General features: G+C 41.7%; 3 protein-coding genes across 4 annotated transcripts; all 3 read right to left on the bottom strand.

The window, feature by feature from the left end:
• Positions 1 to 711: 711 nt before the first annotated feature.
• LOC118420534 (zinc finger protein 782-like) lies at positions 712 to 16,453 on the bottom strand. 2 transcript variants are annotated; one of them, XM_035827380.1, is made up of 2 exons: positions 16,342 to 16,453; positions 712 to 2,305 (listed from the first exon to the last, which is right to left on the bottom strand). In XM_035827380.1, the coding sequence occupies exon 2, from the start codon at positions 2,135 to 2,137 to the stop codon at positions 1,466 to 1,468; it is 672 nt and encodes a 223-aa protein (XP_035683273.1). In that variant the 5' UTR covers positions 2,138 to 2,305; positions 16,342 to 16,453; the 3' UTR covers positions 712 to 1,465. The 2 variants fall into 2 exon arrangements, with proteins under 2 accessions (XP_035683273.1, XP_035683274.1); XM_035827381.1 differs by lacking the exon at positions 16,342 to 16,453 and adding an exon at positions 3,704 to 3,767.
• Positions 7,407 to 10,610, bottom strand: LOC118421085 (zinc finger protein 436-like). The gene is made up of 3 exons (XM_035828244.1): positions 10,482 to 10,610; positions 8,021 to 8,520; positions 7,407 to 7,453 (listed from the first exon to the last, which is right to left on the bottom strand). The coding sequence occupies exons 2-3, from the start codon at positions 8,505 to 8,507 to the stop codon at positions 7,407 to 7,409; spliced, it is 534 nt and encodes a 177-aa protein (XP_035684137.1). The 5' UTR covers positions 8,508 to 8,520; positions 10,482 to 10,610.
• Positions 12,854 to 13,900, bottom strand: LOC118420544 (zinc finger protein 177-like). Its single transcript, XM_035827396.1, has one exon. The coding sequence runs from the start codon at positions 13,530 to 13,532 to the stop codon at positions 13,071 to 13,073; it is 462 nt and encodes a 153-aa protein (XP_035683289.1). The 5' UTR covers positions 13,533 to 13,900; the 3' UTR covers positions 12,854 to 13,070.
• Positions 16,454 to 17,868: the final 1,415 nt, after the last annotated feature.

Below are 17,868 nucleotides of genomic sequence, written 5' to 3'. Positions count from 1 at the left end.
TCCCGCGGCAGGTGTGCAGGCAAGAGTTGCCTTGTTTCCGCACACCACAGCTCCTTCAAGGAAAACGTCTGTTTGCTGCGATATTTTTTTCTGTCAACGAGGGTACATAACGTTACATGTGCGACACAGAGATTGATAAATATATCAATCCAACCATACTTTTGAGACATGTTGCATTTTATTGAAGATATGTCAGATATTCCGTTGATAGTAAAGCGCATCTTCAAGTCACATATTCTATTACAGCTAAATTCTAACATTGGCAGTGATAAGTTCAACTCGAAAGTACATTTGCAAACTAACAAAATCTCAAGAGCATTATCAGTTGTTGGAAGGTCGACCAGATAGAAGATGTCGTTTTTACATACCGTATAACAGCCTCAACAGTCTATTTCATGTACACGTGCAAACTTCATACTAGTATATAGATAGGGAGTCAATCCAACATTTCAGTACAAAAAAAACTTGCAGTTTTAACGACAATATTTTACAAAGAAGGTCCATGGTAAGTCTATGATAAACAAACGTAACGATAGTTCACTTTTATTCACGGGGTAACCTATATCCGTTGTACATAAAAATCGGATATTTAGGGATATCACGTTGATGAACGTTGGTTTCAAATTGCATTTTTTAAAATTATAATGCAGTTTGAGACCTCCGTCTGTCAACTTGATATCCCGAAATACCCTGGTGTTAAAAACAACGGATAAAGGTTACGCTGCGAATAAAGGTGAACTAGCGTTACATGTTTCATAGTATTACTCTAAAAAGAAACAATAAACAGTTCCTGTTCATACCATGTACATGTAGCTACTCAAATATTATAAATCTGCAGATACATCTGAATTATTCTAAACAACTATGTCCTAGCAATCTTGCATTTTAGCATTCTATACAAAAGCAAAATATGAAACTAAAAAAAATTCAATGGTTGATTTGGCAGAAAACTTCTACGTGTCAAAACTACCACTATTCCTAAACAAAGACCCCAACAGCAACTTGAACTTTCTTATCTCCACATTAGTTAGGGAAATCTGTACGCAAACAGTTTACGAAAATACGCAATTGTCTTCAAATATCAACATACTAAGTATAATCAACAAATTCTACAACGAAGCCTACATATTGTATCAGTGCCAGTGAATTATATACACATACGAACGTTGGTTCGTGGCTTCTGTTCGCTGCTTCCGATTTTCCCTGCTGTCGAACGTGTCCGTAACTTTCACACCGGCAGCTGTGAACTTTGCTGTGGGTTCGCTTGTGGCTCTGTAGATGGTCTAACTGGCAGAAGCTAATATTGCATAATGTACACCTGTAGGGTTCCACCAGTATAAATCCCATATATGTGGCTCTTTAGATAACCTGTCTGTTGCACTGTCTTCACTGCTCATATGCTTTTTGCCAGAGTGAGTCCGCATGATGCCTAGTTAGATAACCCAGCGCATAACACTGTCATTCCTCACATCTGTAGGGCATTGTGGTTCATCATATGTCTCTTCAGATTACTATGATGACTAAACTGTTTGCTGCATTCATCGCACTTATATGGCTTCTCACAGGTATGAGTCCGCATGTGGCTCTTCAGGTGGCCAAGCACACTGAACTGTCTGCCGCACTCCTCACATCTGTATGGCTTTTCACCGGTATGAGTCCGCATATGTTTCTTCAGGCCACTCTGGTAAGTAAACTGTTTGCTGCATTCATCACACAAGTAGGGCTTCTCACTTGTATGTGTCCGTATGTGGCTCTTCAGATCACCAAGCTGACTAAACTGTTTGCCGCACTCCTCACACTTGTGAGGTTTTTCACCTGTGTGAGTCATTATATGCTTCTTCAGATTACCTAGCTCACTGAACTGTCTGCCGCACTCCTCACATTTGTACGGTTGTTCACCAGTGTGTGTCCTCACATGCTTCTTCAGAGAACCCTGCTCACTAAACTGCCTGCTGCACTCCTCACATCTGTAAGGTTTCTCACCAGTATGAGTCTTCATATGCTGCTTCAGATTAAACAGCGCACTGAACTGTTTGCTGCATTCATCGCACCTATACGGCTTCTCACCGGTATGAGTCCGCATGTGTCTCTTCAGATGACTCAGCACACTAAAATGTTTGCCGCAATCCTCGCACATAAACGGTCTCTCCGCATGTGTACCTTCAAGTCACGCAGTCGACGAAACTCCTTGCCGCACTCGCCACACTTGTGTGTACGCGGAATATCTTCTCCACGTCCGTTACTTCCCTTCTCATTTACCAGATGAGATACAGCCGGGGTCGCCATGTTGAGTAGGTCTCTGACACTGCAGGAATGGAAATGAATGGCAACTTTTAGGGGGAAAACGGTTGATTTCTAGACACAGGCCACACAAACGACTCAGCTGACAACTTATTGGTTTATGAAAATTATCGCTGCCTTCTTACAATAGACATGGTCTGTTATGATGTTCTGCATGATTGAAACCTCCTTGCAACTACTTTTCTTCGCAGACTTCTAGCAGGGTTGACTTCTATATTTCGGAGAGAGTTGTGATTGGGCCCGGCCGTAAGAAAACAATGCTGCTGACAATTGCAGCGAGCCGCTGCTGTGATTGATAGTAAATCTAGCTCTATGACTCGCGGTGAAAGGCATTTAAATCCGAATCCTTTGTTTTGTTCGCCTTTGTAGTGGTCCTTGTTTGTTTTTCACATTCCATTACTAACGCAGAGATGCATACAAAGAGGCGTCAAAAACACTTAACTCTTTTGAACCCTAAACCTTCCTGGAGAAAATGTTTGCCCGGCAATTACTTTGTTTAGAAATTAATAAAGGGTCAGTCAGCCAAGGGAAGAGTCAATTGCGTATAATCTCTCTCACAGAGATCAGAACGCATGTGCGGCATGTCTAAGGTAATGGCCCCGAAAACGAAAACAGTCCTTGTCTCTACCATTGTTCGATTTGCATAACAACGTCAAGACCGGATTTGTTTCCTTTTTTGAGGCCTTTACCTTTGACATACAAAATGTATCTCGTTTACAATCTGATGACTGTGGGGGCTTATTTCAGACAATGACATTTTGAAGCTTGGTATGGCAAGCCCTTATACATATAACATCCAGGGAAGCTAGTCCCTGTGTTGCCAGACCAGGGCCTAGAAGTTGGGTAAATACGCGTACGGACCGCAAAAGAGTTTTCTACGCAGAGGTTGTAATCGGGCATAACAATCCTAAATGGTACCGCATTTCTGTAAACGTGGAATGTACAAAGGTGGGTATGTAAGAATAGAGGTTTGGGTTCTAAATTCAATATCAGCCAAACCAGTTCGATTACAATCTGTGAGCCGTATCTATTTCACTTATCCTAAACTGACGTATATGATCCGAAGCACTTCAACACAGTTTACACCAGGTTTGCAATTATAGATACAGATGTGCGGATTCAATGTAGTCTGAGTTACCAAGTCTAGTCACAATACAGAGATAGCGGATAATCAAAGTATTACACTAAAAACTACACAACCTTACATGCTACAGAGGGACTTTCTAACACGTTCACATACCTGACTCCATAATCAAAGTATTACACTACAAATTACACAACCTTACATGCTACAGAGGGACTATCTAACACGTTCACATACCTGACTCCATAATCAAAGTATTACACTACAAACTACACAACCTTACATGCTACAGAGGGACTATCTAACACGTTCACATACCTGACTCCACGGTCTCGAAGTGACTGAGCAGACAAATGCATCTCCCAAGCTTAACGAACATAACAATAGGATATCTACTTATAGACAATGAGAGGGCTGATCTCATTAACCTTAACCAATCAGGGCTCGACTAAAGAGTTAATGAAGGCAAGCCCACCTCTCGTATGGTCTAACCTAACAATAGCCCAAATTACATACAACAGTCAAAGGTCATGGATGTTATGGCCCCAAACTACAGTTATCGACATGACATAAGTGACTATTATCAGTCTATTTGACCTATGTCTACTATTTTTCAGCGACATGCTGAGTCTGGTAGAGGATATTCCTTTGTGTATGCACGTCTGAATGAATGTGCGGAACGATAGAGGTAGCCACACTATTGTTTAAACAGCAGTTGTATAGTATCTATAATAACATGTAATTGCAAAAATTTTTGTCAGTATTTTAAGTCGGTAAGAGATTATATTTCCACCGATAATAAACCTATTTATTTACCATTAGTGAAACTTAAGGTCACAAGAAAGCACCATAGTCAACCGTTCATTCTAGACTCTCAGCAAAAGAAAAGGCGGATTTAGAAAGCAAACAGCTGGGGCGCTTTATCCATAATTGATTCCTAGTACAAATGTATCTAGGTGGTTATAGCTGAGCTTCAAGGTCAAGAACAAGAGCTATATACAGACTCTTATTGATTATGTTAACAAGCAGTCAAGTTAAAGTTGTCATTTGAAAGCGCATGTCGAATTACGACTCTTCACCCAAAATCTGTCAAAGCAGATGTTGGTTGAAGGATCGTAATTCTTCCTGAGTGACGGACATGCTTTTATAGCAGTTCTCTGTCTACGCTGAAGTTTACAACTGCTAGATTCAATAATATGGAAATAATAGCAATTAATTAAATGGGTTGTTTTAGTGAGTCACGCAGTGAAATGTGGTGTAATTGTAGTGTGGGCTGAGAAGCCTGAGATATTCTGTCCTTCTGGAATCTTTAGATGGATCACAAGCGACCACTATTAATTAGGTGAGGTACTGCACCACTCCATTGTGAATAATGTTGCAGTATTGCAAACGGTTAATAGGTGTCGCTTATGATCCATGTGCCAACTGTGGTTAGGTCGAGTTGTTTTTCTTTGCTTCTGTCTTCACCGTCGTCAGTCTTATGTTGCACAAAGTAAAGAAAGAAAGTGTAAAGATGACTTAATGGCAGTGAAAATACGAGAACTCAACGATACTAATTATTTTATATATTTGTTTTTGTGGGAAAAGAGAATGGAATGTGTAGAACATCTAATCACACCTGTCCATCGTCTGTGGGTTACTGTAATTGAATTAGCTGAGCTGTAAAACATGTCAAGCTGTATCTTTGTAAGAGCCTTTGTGAAAAGCGTAAAAAACAAGGAAACACACAAAGTTTCGATCATAATATTTTGCTATATTTCACTTCTCATTTATTTCTCCAGATGAGTCACAACATACATGTACATGTGACTGAAAGGCAGTTTCACTGAAATATAAGAACATTTACTTCTCTGAATGACTGAAAGTGAATTATAAAGAACTGTGTAAAAGAATAAGATTTCACTTTTGGCATACTGAACATGCCAACAGAGGAAGGTAACTTGAAGAGTTAAATACTAGTTACATTTTATGCAAGCTTTGTATCTTACAGAAACACATTACGTTTGACAATACAAGTAATTTGTTAAATACTTTAAAAGAAACTAATAAACTATTCTAGTCCACAACATGTACATGTAGCTATATATAGATCTAATGCGTTCATAAGGCACAGTTGAGTCATCGGGCTATTTCCCGACCTGACCTGACCTGACCTGACCTATGCACAGACGTGGCGCTCGCCCATTGGTCAGCCCATTTGATGAGATTAGGAAGGGAAGGTCCCGCGGCAGGTGTGCGCTCGCCCATTGGTCAGCCCATTTGATGAGATTAGGAAGGGAAGGTCCCGCGGCAGGTGTGCGCTCGCCCATTGGTCAGCCCATTTGATGAGATTAGAAAGGGAAGGTCCCGCGGCAGGTGTGCAGGCAAGAGTTGCCTTGTTTCCGCACACCGCAGCCTTTTAAGGAAAACGTCTGTATGGTACGGTATTTTTTTTCTGTCAACGAGCGTACATACATGTGCGATACTGAGGCCGAGAAACATTCCAATCCAACCATAATTTTGAGACATGTTGCTTTTTATTGATGATATGTCAGATATTCTGTTGATCATACAGATAATGTCATGTTATATTTTCTATCACAGCTAAATTTTAACATTGTCAGAGATAAGTTCAATTTGAAGGTAAGGCATATTTACAAACAAGAAAAAATCTCTTGAGGAATTCCAGTTACTAGAAGATTGACAAAAAAGTGCCGTGTTTATATAACGGTCTCAACAGCCTCTAGATGTACACGTGTAAACTACATATATATAAAGGGGGTTCGGTGCAATCTAACATTACGGTACTAAAAAACAACGAAAACAACACATTTCCTAAATTTCAACACAAAGAACACACTGTTGTAGTGTCCACGTAGGTTAGGAAGATATGAATGCAATCAGACCAATAGTAAAACAGAAATATCTTTATATCTCTGTTATGCCTAGGTTACACATAGCCGACTTTGGCTCCCGAACACTAGCCGACTCTTAGCCGACCCAAGTCGGCAGTAGTTCGGGAGTAGTCTGACCAGTTTAGGCCACGCCTATTTTTTAGCGCCGAACATGTCCCGAACACCTCCCGACCAGCAAATGACTTACTCCCGACTATGTCCCAAATGCTAACTAACCTATCACCAACCATCCCGACCTCTAGCCGCAGACTGCCGAATCACTCCTGACTAATCCCCAACCGATTGCCGACCCTCTCTCGACTTGAAATAGACATAATCAGCGATTTTCAAAAGAGTGCTCATTTTCGTTTTTAATCAAGAATGTCCTTTGTTCTATTTGTAAACATCACCAAGAGATCAAATTTAGATCACATATAGCTCCAGTGCGGCATTTATGGGTCTTTTTGTTTTTGGCTGGATGTCGGTCGTGTGAAGTTCGGGAGTGATTCGTCTACGTTCTGGCAATAGTCTTTTTGCTTGGGAATGAGTTAGCAGAGATTTGTCTAAGGTCTTGGGGTGAATCATTGGTAAGTTTGAAGCAGGCTGGGAGTAAATCAGCAATGTTTATGGCGTGGTTAAGATTTAATTTGACTGCTGACTTACTCCCGAACACCAACCGAACACTAGCCGACCGTGCCGAACACCAGCCGACCACCAACCGACCCATTCCAGAGTTGCCGTTCAGAGCCGAATGTTTTGAACATTTCAAAACATTCGGATGGAGCAGCCGAACACCAGCCGACTCAGCCGAACGCCAGCCGAACGCCATCCGACTCAGCCGAACGCCAGCCGACTACAGCCGACTAGCTCCCGAATCACTCCTAAACCATAGTCGGGAGAGAATCGGGAGCCAAATTCGGCTATGTGTAACCTAGGCATAAACAGCCCAATCATCAAATTCTATAGCGTAGCACCGAACCTGCGTCATTCCCATATCTACGACCAAATTATTTTCTTGGCTTCTCTTTGCCAAACTATCATTGTCCTGCTTTTCCCCCTGGTGCCTTAAACCTATAATTCGGTAGCTGTGAACTTCTATCACTGTGGGTTCGCACGTGGCTTCGGAGATGGTCTGACTGACAGAAGTTCTAAGTCTTACTGCATTCCTCACAAAGGTAGGGTTTCACCCTGGTAGCTGTAAGGTTTCGTCACACCGGTAGGGTTTCACCCTTAATCGTGCATGAAACCGCCACATCGGTTACTGTGAAGTTTAATCGCTGTGAGTTCGCTTCGCCTTGTGGCTCCGGAGATGGTCTGACTGACAGTTCTAAGTCACGTACATGTGTCCTAAGTGTTACTACATCCTTCACAACGGTAGGGTTTCACCCTGGTGCCTGTAGCCTTCACATCGGTAGCTGTGTACTTTAATCGCTGTGGGTTCGCATGTGCCTCCGGAGATGACTTGAGGTACGGAAGCTCCTACTGCATTCTTTACACAGGCATGGTTTCTGACCGGTATGAGTCATCACTTGGCTGTTCAGGTTACCAAGCCGACTAAACTGCCTGCCGCACTCCTCACATCTGTTAGGTTTCTCACCAGCGTGAGTCCGCATATGCTTCTGCAGACTACACATCTTACTGAACTGTTTGCTGCATTCATCGCACCTATAGGGCTTCTCACCGGTATTTGTCCGCATGTGTATCTTCAGATTACCCAACATACTGAACTGTTTGCTGCATTCATCGCACCTGTAGGGCTTCTCTCCGGTATGTGTCCGCATGTGTATCTTCAGACCACCCAACACACTAAACTGTTTGCTGCATTCTTCGCACTTATAGGGCTTCTCTCCGGTGTGAGTCCGTATATGACTCTTCAGATGATACATCCTACTAAACTGATTTCCGCACTCCTCACATTTGAATGGTTTCTCATCAGTATGAGTCCTCATATGACTCTTCATATTGCCCTGGTCACTAAACTGTTTGCTACACTTGTCACACTTATAAGGTCTCTCACCGGTGTGGGTTCTCATATGTCTCTTCAGATTACAAAGCCAACTAAACTGTTTGCTGCACTTCCCACATCTTAACGGTCTCTTGCAAGTGTAAGAACGCATATGTCTCTTTAAGCCACTCAGTCGACGAAACTCCTTGCCGCACTCGCCACACTTGTGTGTACGCGAAAGATCCTCTCCACGTCCATTACTTCCCTTCTCTTTTTCCAGATGAGATACAGCCGGGGTCGCCATGTTATATAGGACACTGTGGAATGAAAATGAATGTCAACATTTAGGAAAATCCACTTAGCTGACAAGCACACGCAACTTTAAGTTGAGTTATGAAAATTACTGCTGCCTTCTTACAGACGGACTTCTGATATGGTGTTCTGCATGATTGAAACCGCATTGCAATTATTAGTACTGCAGATTTTTAGGAACATTTGTGGTTGCAGTAGGTTCTAAAAGTTAGGTGTTTGGTGTTGTTGACAGGCAGTGAAAAGGGGTCAAAAGGTTTTGCCATCTATCTTTTGATCCCGTATAACGTAGTTCTAGCTGCCGGAATATTATACCTTGTTTTGTCGTCAAATTACACTTTAGAGGCCGGGCAACCATGCCGATGTGAGTTTTTCATGTTCTAAAACTAGGGTTGGTGATTTTGACAGCAACTTTCTGCCCTGATACCCATTGTTAGGAATAGACCGTCTAAAAACAGAACTTTGCCCTGCAGCAGTTTGCGTACCGATAAAACAGGTTCGGAATGTTCTGTATGATATTGAAACACCGCAGGGGGATTTGACAAACAGATCTGCATTAAGAGAAAAAAGTCTGAATTTCCAAACAAACATATGAAGCGAAGACAGTACATGTAGACTACACGCCGAAATAATAGATTGCTTTATACAAAAGCTGTACAGGACAAAAATGATGATATATCTGATTACGTGTATTACCTACTATGTGTATATAGACACCTATATAGTGTCATACCAACTAAGTGACCCGATCAACCAGGCCTGCATGCGATCACTTACTATAACAGGCTCACTGTTGACAGCCTGTCAAATAATACTTTCCTCCTAAACATCTTGCTAGATGAAACACCAGTTGGCGCAGAAAAAATACATTTGATATCATAAGATTTAATTGTAGAATATAGCAAATGAACGTAAAAAATACATTGTAAGCCATTTTCGCCAAAAAAATATCAAAAAACGGTTACCATGGCAACACGAACATCAATGCGATTAAGTCAGTGTGGCCTCAAAGTTCGCTGGCTATGAAGGGAAGAGAATAGTTCAATTTCCAGGAGAGTTTTGCCACTATACTACTAGGGTACATTGACCCGGGCAGCAGGGTGAAATTAGGGCAGGAGTCCACAATGATCCGTACCCTGTAATTAGTCGGTCTGGTGAAGGCTATTTTAGCTGGGTGTCATCTGCAAGATGGTTCATTGTATCATTTATGTCACCTTATTACATTTCATTTATTCATTTCTTTATACGGACAAAAAGTATCTTTCAAATATACACAGTTTTGAACTTCATAGAGCAAACACAAAGATAAGAAAGAATCCATAGTCGCAAACTAAATGTAGAGGCCAGAAGATACTAAAATTACCCGTGACCAGAGCTTTTGTCCATTCTGCCCAAATGGGATCGAAGACGAAAGTCATTTTGTTATGGATTGTTTGCAATATAATGATAAACGCATTAAGCTGTTCACATGCATTTCTGTCCGCTTGCTTGAAATAATTTGCTACACTCTGTTCGTTGGATAAATTCAACTACATTCTGGCAGGCGATAACCTTTATTGCGTACAAACAGACAAATATATCTACGAATGTTTATACCGTAGAACCAATAGTGCAAATGATATGCTAGACGAATATGTTGCCTTATTCATACATGTAGATATTCATATAAATCTGTTTAGTTGTACTGGAAGAAGTTGTTATAGAGCAAACGAAACCTGTTTTCAGGTGTCCTTGGACACACAATACTCTCCTTGCGGAGACATTCACACAAAAGATTACTAGTATTCAGGTCAATGTAAAATAGAAGTATCCTTCTTCAGTCCATTTTTGTGTAACGCATTGTCTTAAATGCTACACAGGGAGTTTATATTAGGAAACGCCTACAACGTATAGTACAAGTTATCAACGTATTGTGGTCGAAGTCTAAGGTCTTCATTCTACGAAACACATAGATACTTTAAGGTCTTACCTGTGTTTCTACACGTAAAGTGGGACGACGATTCTGGCAGCTTGAGCTTTGTCCTTCCGTCTTATATATTATCGGGGTGGGGATACATAATATGGGTCAAAGTTCATGTTGTACGCCTGATTACCTCAATTTATCTTTTCTCGCCAAGCAAGTATGCAAATGTGTAGCCATTGGTGACAGGATTTGATACAGATAAGGATCTGCATGCTCTTTTACGTAAGGCGTAGGCAGACTTTTTTTATTTTCCGTAATTCGAAGGGAAAAGCATCTTATCTACGTAAAAATTCGTAGCGAGGCGACCAAATTTAGCGTTATTGCCTTCATTAATTTAGCGTAATACGTAAGGGGTACTTCTGAATTCAGTGTAAATCGTTGTCGGGAATCCCCCCCCCCCCATGCAGACTCTTATAGCTTTGTGTGCGTACCAAGCCTCATCCTGGCTCTTCCACACATCAAGGAGGTTATGAAAGGGAGTTTGAAACCCCTCCATTTGATGTCTTGACTGGTACCCAGGTTTAGTCTATAGGCCAGGACCCGAAATGACGGTTTTTGTACCACGAAAGCTTTCGTCAATTTTTTTTTAAGTCAGCAATTGCCAAAGTTGATCTTAATCCATGATAGCAATCTTCCATTGCAACTTTCATATTATAATCATATGACCAAGTGACGTCATTGAAACGGGTCTGTCTGATTGACACTTTGCTGAAACTGACGCGATAGAAATATTAGTTATAGTTCGCTGATATCAACTGTGGTAAGATTGGAATGATATGAAATATGAACGGTCCCCAACACCTGCAGCTGGAGATTGCCGAAGGCGTGGAGTACGGACTGGTCCAAAGTAGCTACAGGTGTGTCTAAAGACCTGCCGGATTACTGATCGCTCAAAGTGGCGATTTTTATTAACAGGGCCGGGATGATATGAAAATTTTGAAATCTAAATCGTGAAATCGGACCTTAATCAGTCATTTCGTTCTTAAAGTGTGACAAAACAACTGACATTTGCATTTTGGTGCATTTATGTAACCATGTCCTACTTGTTCACTGAACCATGCTACTTGGGCAGCAATTTTTCTCCATTCTCTTCTGACCTTTACAAAGATATACTGTCCAATAAATTGGTTATTGTGGTAGTTGTCTGCAGAAAACGCCCACTTTTCTGACATTAAATATACTGGCCCACGAAACAGCTTAATTTGGTCGTCACGCCAATGACGCAATCGCTATTCCAGAGGTGGTGAACTTTACTAGTACCATGATCTGAGATTTGGATATCATTACCGTCGCCATGAAGGTTATCTTTGCGGTTATGGCAAGATGTTGTATCTCTTTAAAATGGTTGGTGTAACGTTAGCACTTTCCGTCGGCACTGCAGCGGGCCGAGTGTGTGTGTTGGCGTGTTTGTGGACAGTATAACTCGAGATGTTGCGGAAGGTTTTGCATGACGTTTGGTGAATAGGTAGGGGTTGGGAAAAGGAATTAAGTAATATTCAATTCAATGCCGATACATTTCTGCTTGGGGATGAAGATGGATTAAAATTTGCTGTATTTGTTCACGAGCAAATGTCGACCTTTCTAGTTTCCTGTTTTGTTTTGTTATTAATAGTATGTTGTTATCTTTTGGTTCAGCCAGCCTAGAGGGGCTTAAGTAACGAAAAAGAAAAGGAGGAAGCATCGAAAATTAGCCCGGCTCCCGTGCACGCGGTCGCCGATATCTGATGCGTTCATACGGCGCGACCTGACCTGACCTGTGCCCAGGCGTGTGCGCTCGCCCATTGGTCAGCCGATTTGATGAGATTAGGAAGGGAAGGTCCCGCGGCAGGTGTGCGCTCGTCCATTGGTCAGCCCATCTGATGAGATTAGGAAGGGAAGGTCCCGCGGCAGGTGTGCGCTCGCCCATTGGTCAGTCCATTTGATGAGATTAGGAAGGGAAGGTCTCGCGGCAGGTGTGCGCTCGCCCATTGGTCAGCCGATTTGATGAGATAAGGAAGGGAAGGTCCCGCGGCAGGTGTGCGCTCGCCCATTGGTCAGCCCATTTGATGAGATTAGGAAGGGAAGGTCCCGCGGCAGGTGTGCAGGCAAGAGTTGCCTTGTTTTGGCACACCGCAGCCCCTTCAAGGAAAACGTCTGTATGCTGCGATGTTATATCTGTCAACCCTGGTACATATACATGTGCAATTACGCAACACTGAGATCAAGAAACATACCAACCAACGATACTTTTGAGGCATGCTGCATTTTATTAAAGAGATGTCAGATATTCCGTTCATCAATATTATGTTAGATTTTTTTATTACAGCTGAACTCTAGCAACAAAAGAGATAAGTTCAATTTGAAGGTACGGCATATCTACAAAAAAAAATGTCTTGAGAAATTCCAATTGTCGGAAGGTCGACAATAACGTGTCGTGTTTACATACTGATAATCGGTCCCAACAGCCTCTACAGATGCACACGTCACTACATTTATATAGAGGCGGGTCTGTGTAAACTGTTTCACTTCTGATATATGTAAGGTTCTTCTTCAGTTCTTCTCCAGTGTAGATTCACATTTTATCCATCAGTTAACCGAGTTGCATTCATCGCAAATTTAGGGCCCCTTACTGGTGTGAGTCCGCATGTGCTTCTTCATAGAACCCAGCGCACTAAACTCCATACTGCACTTCTCACATCTGTATGACTTCTGACCGGTGTGGGTTCGCATGTGCATCTTCAGATTACACAGTTGACTGAACTGCTTGCTGCACTCCTCACATCTGTAAGTTTTCTCGCCAGTGTGAGTCCGGATATGTCTCTTCAGATCACACAGCCCACTGAACTGTTTGCTGCATTCATCACAACTATACGGCTTCTCACCTGTATGAGTCCGCATGTGACTCTTCAGACCACCAAGAACACTAAACTTTTTGCTGCATTCATCGCACCTATAGGACTTCTCACCGGTATGAGTCCGTATATGACTCTTCAGATGACCAAACTGACTGAACTGCTTGCCGCACTCCTCACATTTGTAAGATTTCTCACCGGTGTGAGTCTGTATATGCTTCTTCATATTACTCAGCTCACTAAACTGCTTGCTGCACTTCTCACATCTGTATGGTTTCTGACCGGTGTGAGTTCTTATATGCCTCTTGAGACTACCGAGCTCGCCAAACTGTTTGCCGCATTCATCGCACTTATAACGTTTTCTCACCGGTATGAGTCCGCATATGTGTCTTCAGATGACCCAGCTGTCTAAACCTTCTGCTGCACTCCTCACATCTAAATGGTTTCTCGCCCGTGTGAGTACGCATGTGTCTCTTAAAGTCATCTAGTCGACGAAACTCCTTGTCGCACTCGCCACACTTGTGTGTACCATGAAGATCCTCTCCACGTCCGTTACTTCCCTTCTCTTTTTCCACATGAGATACAGCCGGGGTCGCCGTGTTGAGTAGGTCTCTGACACTGCAGGAATGGAAATAAAGCCTAACATTTAGGGGAAAAACGGTTAGATTCTTGACACAGTCCAATCAAACTACTCAGCTGTTAAGCACAAGTAGTGTTAAAGTGATTATGTTATTTTTAAAAATATATCTGCTTCCTTCCAGACGGCAAGAGCTTTTACAAGATTCAAGGATCTTCTGATTGAAGCCTCCTTACAATTAGCCTCATTCGTAGACTTCTAGCAGTGCTGGCTTTTATTTTGGGGGAGCGCTGGCTCACGATGTTCTTAATGGGTTAAGATTCTCTAATGCCAAGATAACCTTAGCCCCTGCGACCGCCAGGGCTGCTTTAAGTCTACAATGAAGGCTACTTGAAAAAAAAGAAATGCGTTGTGTTTCTTTGAAAGGTGTTGATTTTCTTTGGTTTTCAAAGATTAGGGAGAGTATTTTTCTTAATTCTTCGTAAGAGAATAATTAGAAAACATTTTTAGATTTAGATTAGCAGATTGTGTGAATCTCGAATGTCAAATTTCCTAGCCAGGCCCTAGGCCGTCAGAGAATATTACAATCCTTCGCCCCAACATCTGCTTGGAGATTTGATAAGATGTAGAGTGTATATATTATACGAGGCTCTGAGTACTCGTAACGCTTAACGGTAATTAACGGGAGGGCAGGCAACGCGTAACGGTAAATTAAGACAGGTCGACAACGATTAGCGGTACTCGTAAAACCAAATGACATCATATCTTACATAATGATGCATGTCATGGGTAAAACTGGGCGCTGACATGTGTTCTGGTTTTCGACAACGCGGTTACAAGTTGATGAATTTGTAATAAACGCCTATGAATTTTGAATACGAATACAACTTCATCGAACGTCAGACGAACAGTTTTTACCAACGGCGCTAGGTTCGGGTATATCAATTTTCCGCGACACAACTGCCCGCTGCGTTACGACTTTAGGGTAAGGGGATCTGGCATTCGACTACATGATACCAAAAAAAATACTCAACGATAAAGTTTGAATCACAAGTTACGCTCTACGTATAATCTTACGTTAGCCTCCAAGCAGACGAGTCGGCTGGATGAAAAAAAAAAGAGAAGAATTTTGCAAAATAGGGACAAATAATGGGATTCCAGTCAGTCTTTTGTAGTCTATCCAGCTATCAGCTACTAGTACCCGCCGGCCGGACAGTTCACTCCTAGTCCAATTAACTCCTACTAGGCTTTTATTACTAACTTAGCCAAAATCTACTATATTACTATATAGTATTCGGCCAGGCGGGAGTCATGTAGAGACTAATATAAAGTGACCAATGTACATTTCATGACTGGCACAGGCCGCTACGATTATTGTATTAACGGTGAACTCAAATAGCTCGCTACGCCTCTCGGGAAAAGGCATACAAAGTGAAACCCTCTTTTAGGCGTTATTTGGGGCTATCTATTCGTCTTTCTGATGGTCCTTGTTTTTTGTTCTCTTTTCGCTTTTCCCCCTATCAAGGAGAAACACAATGTATAGCTGACCCAACACTTATACTCCTATTCCTTTGTCTGATAATGATCAAAAGGTTTATTCAGCCAAAGCAAAGGAAGAGGCCCCCTACATATTTCAGACAGTGTCTTTTTGTTGCTTGGTAGCATATCGCAAGCCTTTGTACAGATGACATCCAGGGAAGCAAGGGCCATTCACATAGCGACTTGACTGTACTAGGGCTAATTCGGACGTTCTGACCGCAAAAAAAAAAATATTTTACAAGCTGAGGTTACGGTCGAGCATAAAACGCTACATCCTCCGTAGTTACCACTGACTCAATATTTTTGCTTGTTGTGTGCTACTACATTGCTGCAGTCGTGGAATGTACAAACAGTTCAATCTCTGGTTCCCGGTCGGGGCGAGTTTAATAGAGTCAGACAATAGTGTTTGGCCCTTTAGATACTGACTTACGCCTGATCGAGCGGCCAAGGAGGTTATAACAAGAAAAATATCAAGAAGGTTATAACAAGCTTTTTTTGGATGTACGTAGATATGCTCTGAGATAAAAGATAGTTTCACCCAATAGCCTTTACAACTGCTCCGTGAATTTGAAAGGTCAGACCCTATATTACATCGTGCTGAGGCAAATACACACTGTTTGCCTTGTTATCCAGGCTCCACATGTCACAAGAAAATACTAGAATTTTGTCAAATAGACACACCGAGCTAGGTATAAAGACATCTAACATTATGTGTTATCTGCCTATTTGTCATTGCCAATTTCTACTATTTCCCGGCGACATGTAAAGTCTGGCAGAGGCTATTCCTTTGTGTGCGCGTTTGAATATGCGGAACGAAACGGGTTGGTACAGTATTGTCCTTGGCCAGAATAAACAGCCACCAATAAGCAAACAAGGGCAGTCGACAGGCTGGAGATAGAAACAAAGACAGCAGCCTTACCGTGTGAATACTGGCGGTAACGAGTCCCTTTCCCGTGGACAAAGAGATAGATGTAACTATCTAAGAGTCTTGCTTGGACTAAGACGCAGAAGTGTGTACGTGTCTGCTCCGAAAGCTCCAGACATTCCAGACAGACACGATTGACTGTTATGCAAATCTTAAATGCTCTGGCCAATCAGGATTCGTTTCTGACACACACTGAGGGCTTCATGTTATTTCAGACAATCGTGCTTGCGTAATACTAGTACACAGTGGTAAGAATAATGGGCGGTTTCATGCAGTTTCTGTCGGCTATACTATAAATGAAAAATTAACGTGGTAGCTCTTCAGAACGTGAACATTTACGAGTCATTGTCTATTCGACATGAATCTATTCTTCGACCGTTTCTACTGCCAACTTGTGAAGGAAACGTGTTCTTTGCGACGTAATACCAGGTATGGTGTCTTTGTGAAATGTCTTTAATGTTATCATTCCTAATTTTGAATGGTCTCTTAAGCGAAATAAAGTAAAATAACCTTTCATGATTTCCCATTCCCGATAAGACGGAATATATTTGGCATTTTGACGGTCGTTGTAAGCCAAACTTTCAGGAGACGACGGAAACGGTACTGCAGATGAGGCTATGATAGGGTATGTAGTCCGACATGTAAAATTTGAAAATCATGCTTATAGTCAATGAGGTCTTTTCAGCTAGGTTCAAACATTTTGGTATACATATAATATGACTTTTTAGACATATAGTTGGCATAAAAAGGATCGTTTTAATAACAGTCTCGTGGAGCCCGTGTAACACCATGGCCGCCTGTAGTAGCGCCTCCTACATTAATGTGTACACCATATCTTGTAGGTTAAGAATACATGTAAACATCATCCATTTTCCCGTAACAAATTTTGTCATTTATTCAAACTGTCCATCTGGTAATACGGAGTATGGGACTGTCACGGAAGCCAGGCCGTCACCCGGAAAACATTTACCATCTTTCACAACATCTGCTTTGAGACGACCTTATCCGATATCCTATGACAACTTCGGATGTTTCTTGACTGTTCATCCGCTTATATGGTAAACATTTGGACATCAGACAATACAATGGTATACCAAGTATACGTACATGCGGTCAAACGTGCAACCTGCCTCCTAATGGAACAATATTATTCATCATGTGACTCACATGGTGCAAAATATCAAAATATGAAACTTTGTACAATGTAGTGTGCTTTTCAAATTCGTGTCTTTGAGTTCTTATAGTTTCACCGCCACAAAGCCATCTTTACAATAATATTTCTTTCTTTACTTTGTATAAAATAAAACTGACGACGGTTAAGACTAAAGTATGTGAGGAAAATAACTCATCATCAATTTATTCGCATTCGATACATGGATCACAGGCGACCTCTATTAATCGGTTACAGTACTGCAGCATCATTCGAATTGGAGAAGTGCAGTACTGTAATTAATTAATAGAGGTCGCTTGTGGTCCATAGAAAGATTACAGTATGGCAAAATATCCCAATCTGCACTGCAA

The sequence above is a fragment of the Branchiostoma floridae genome, chromosome 8 (assembly GCF_000003815.2).
Source record: "Branchiostoma floridae strain S238N-H82 chromosome 8, Bfl_VNyyK, whole genome shotgun sequence".
Taxonomy (NCBI): Eukaryota; Metazoa; Chordata; class Leptocardii; order Amphioxiformes; family Branchiostomatidae; genus Branchiostoma; species Branchiostoma floridae.
This window is presented reverse-complemented; position numbering and strand designations above follow the sequence as displayed.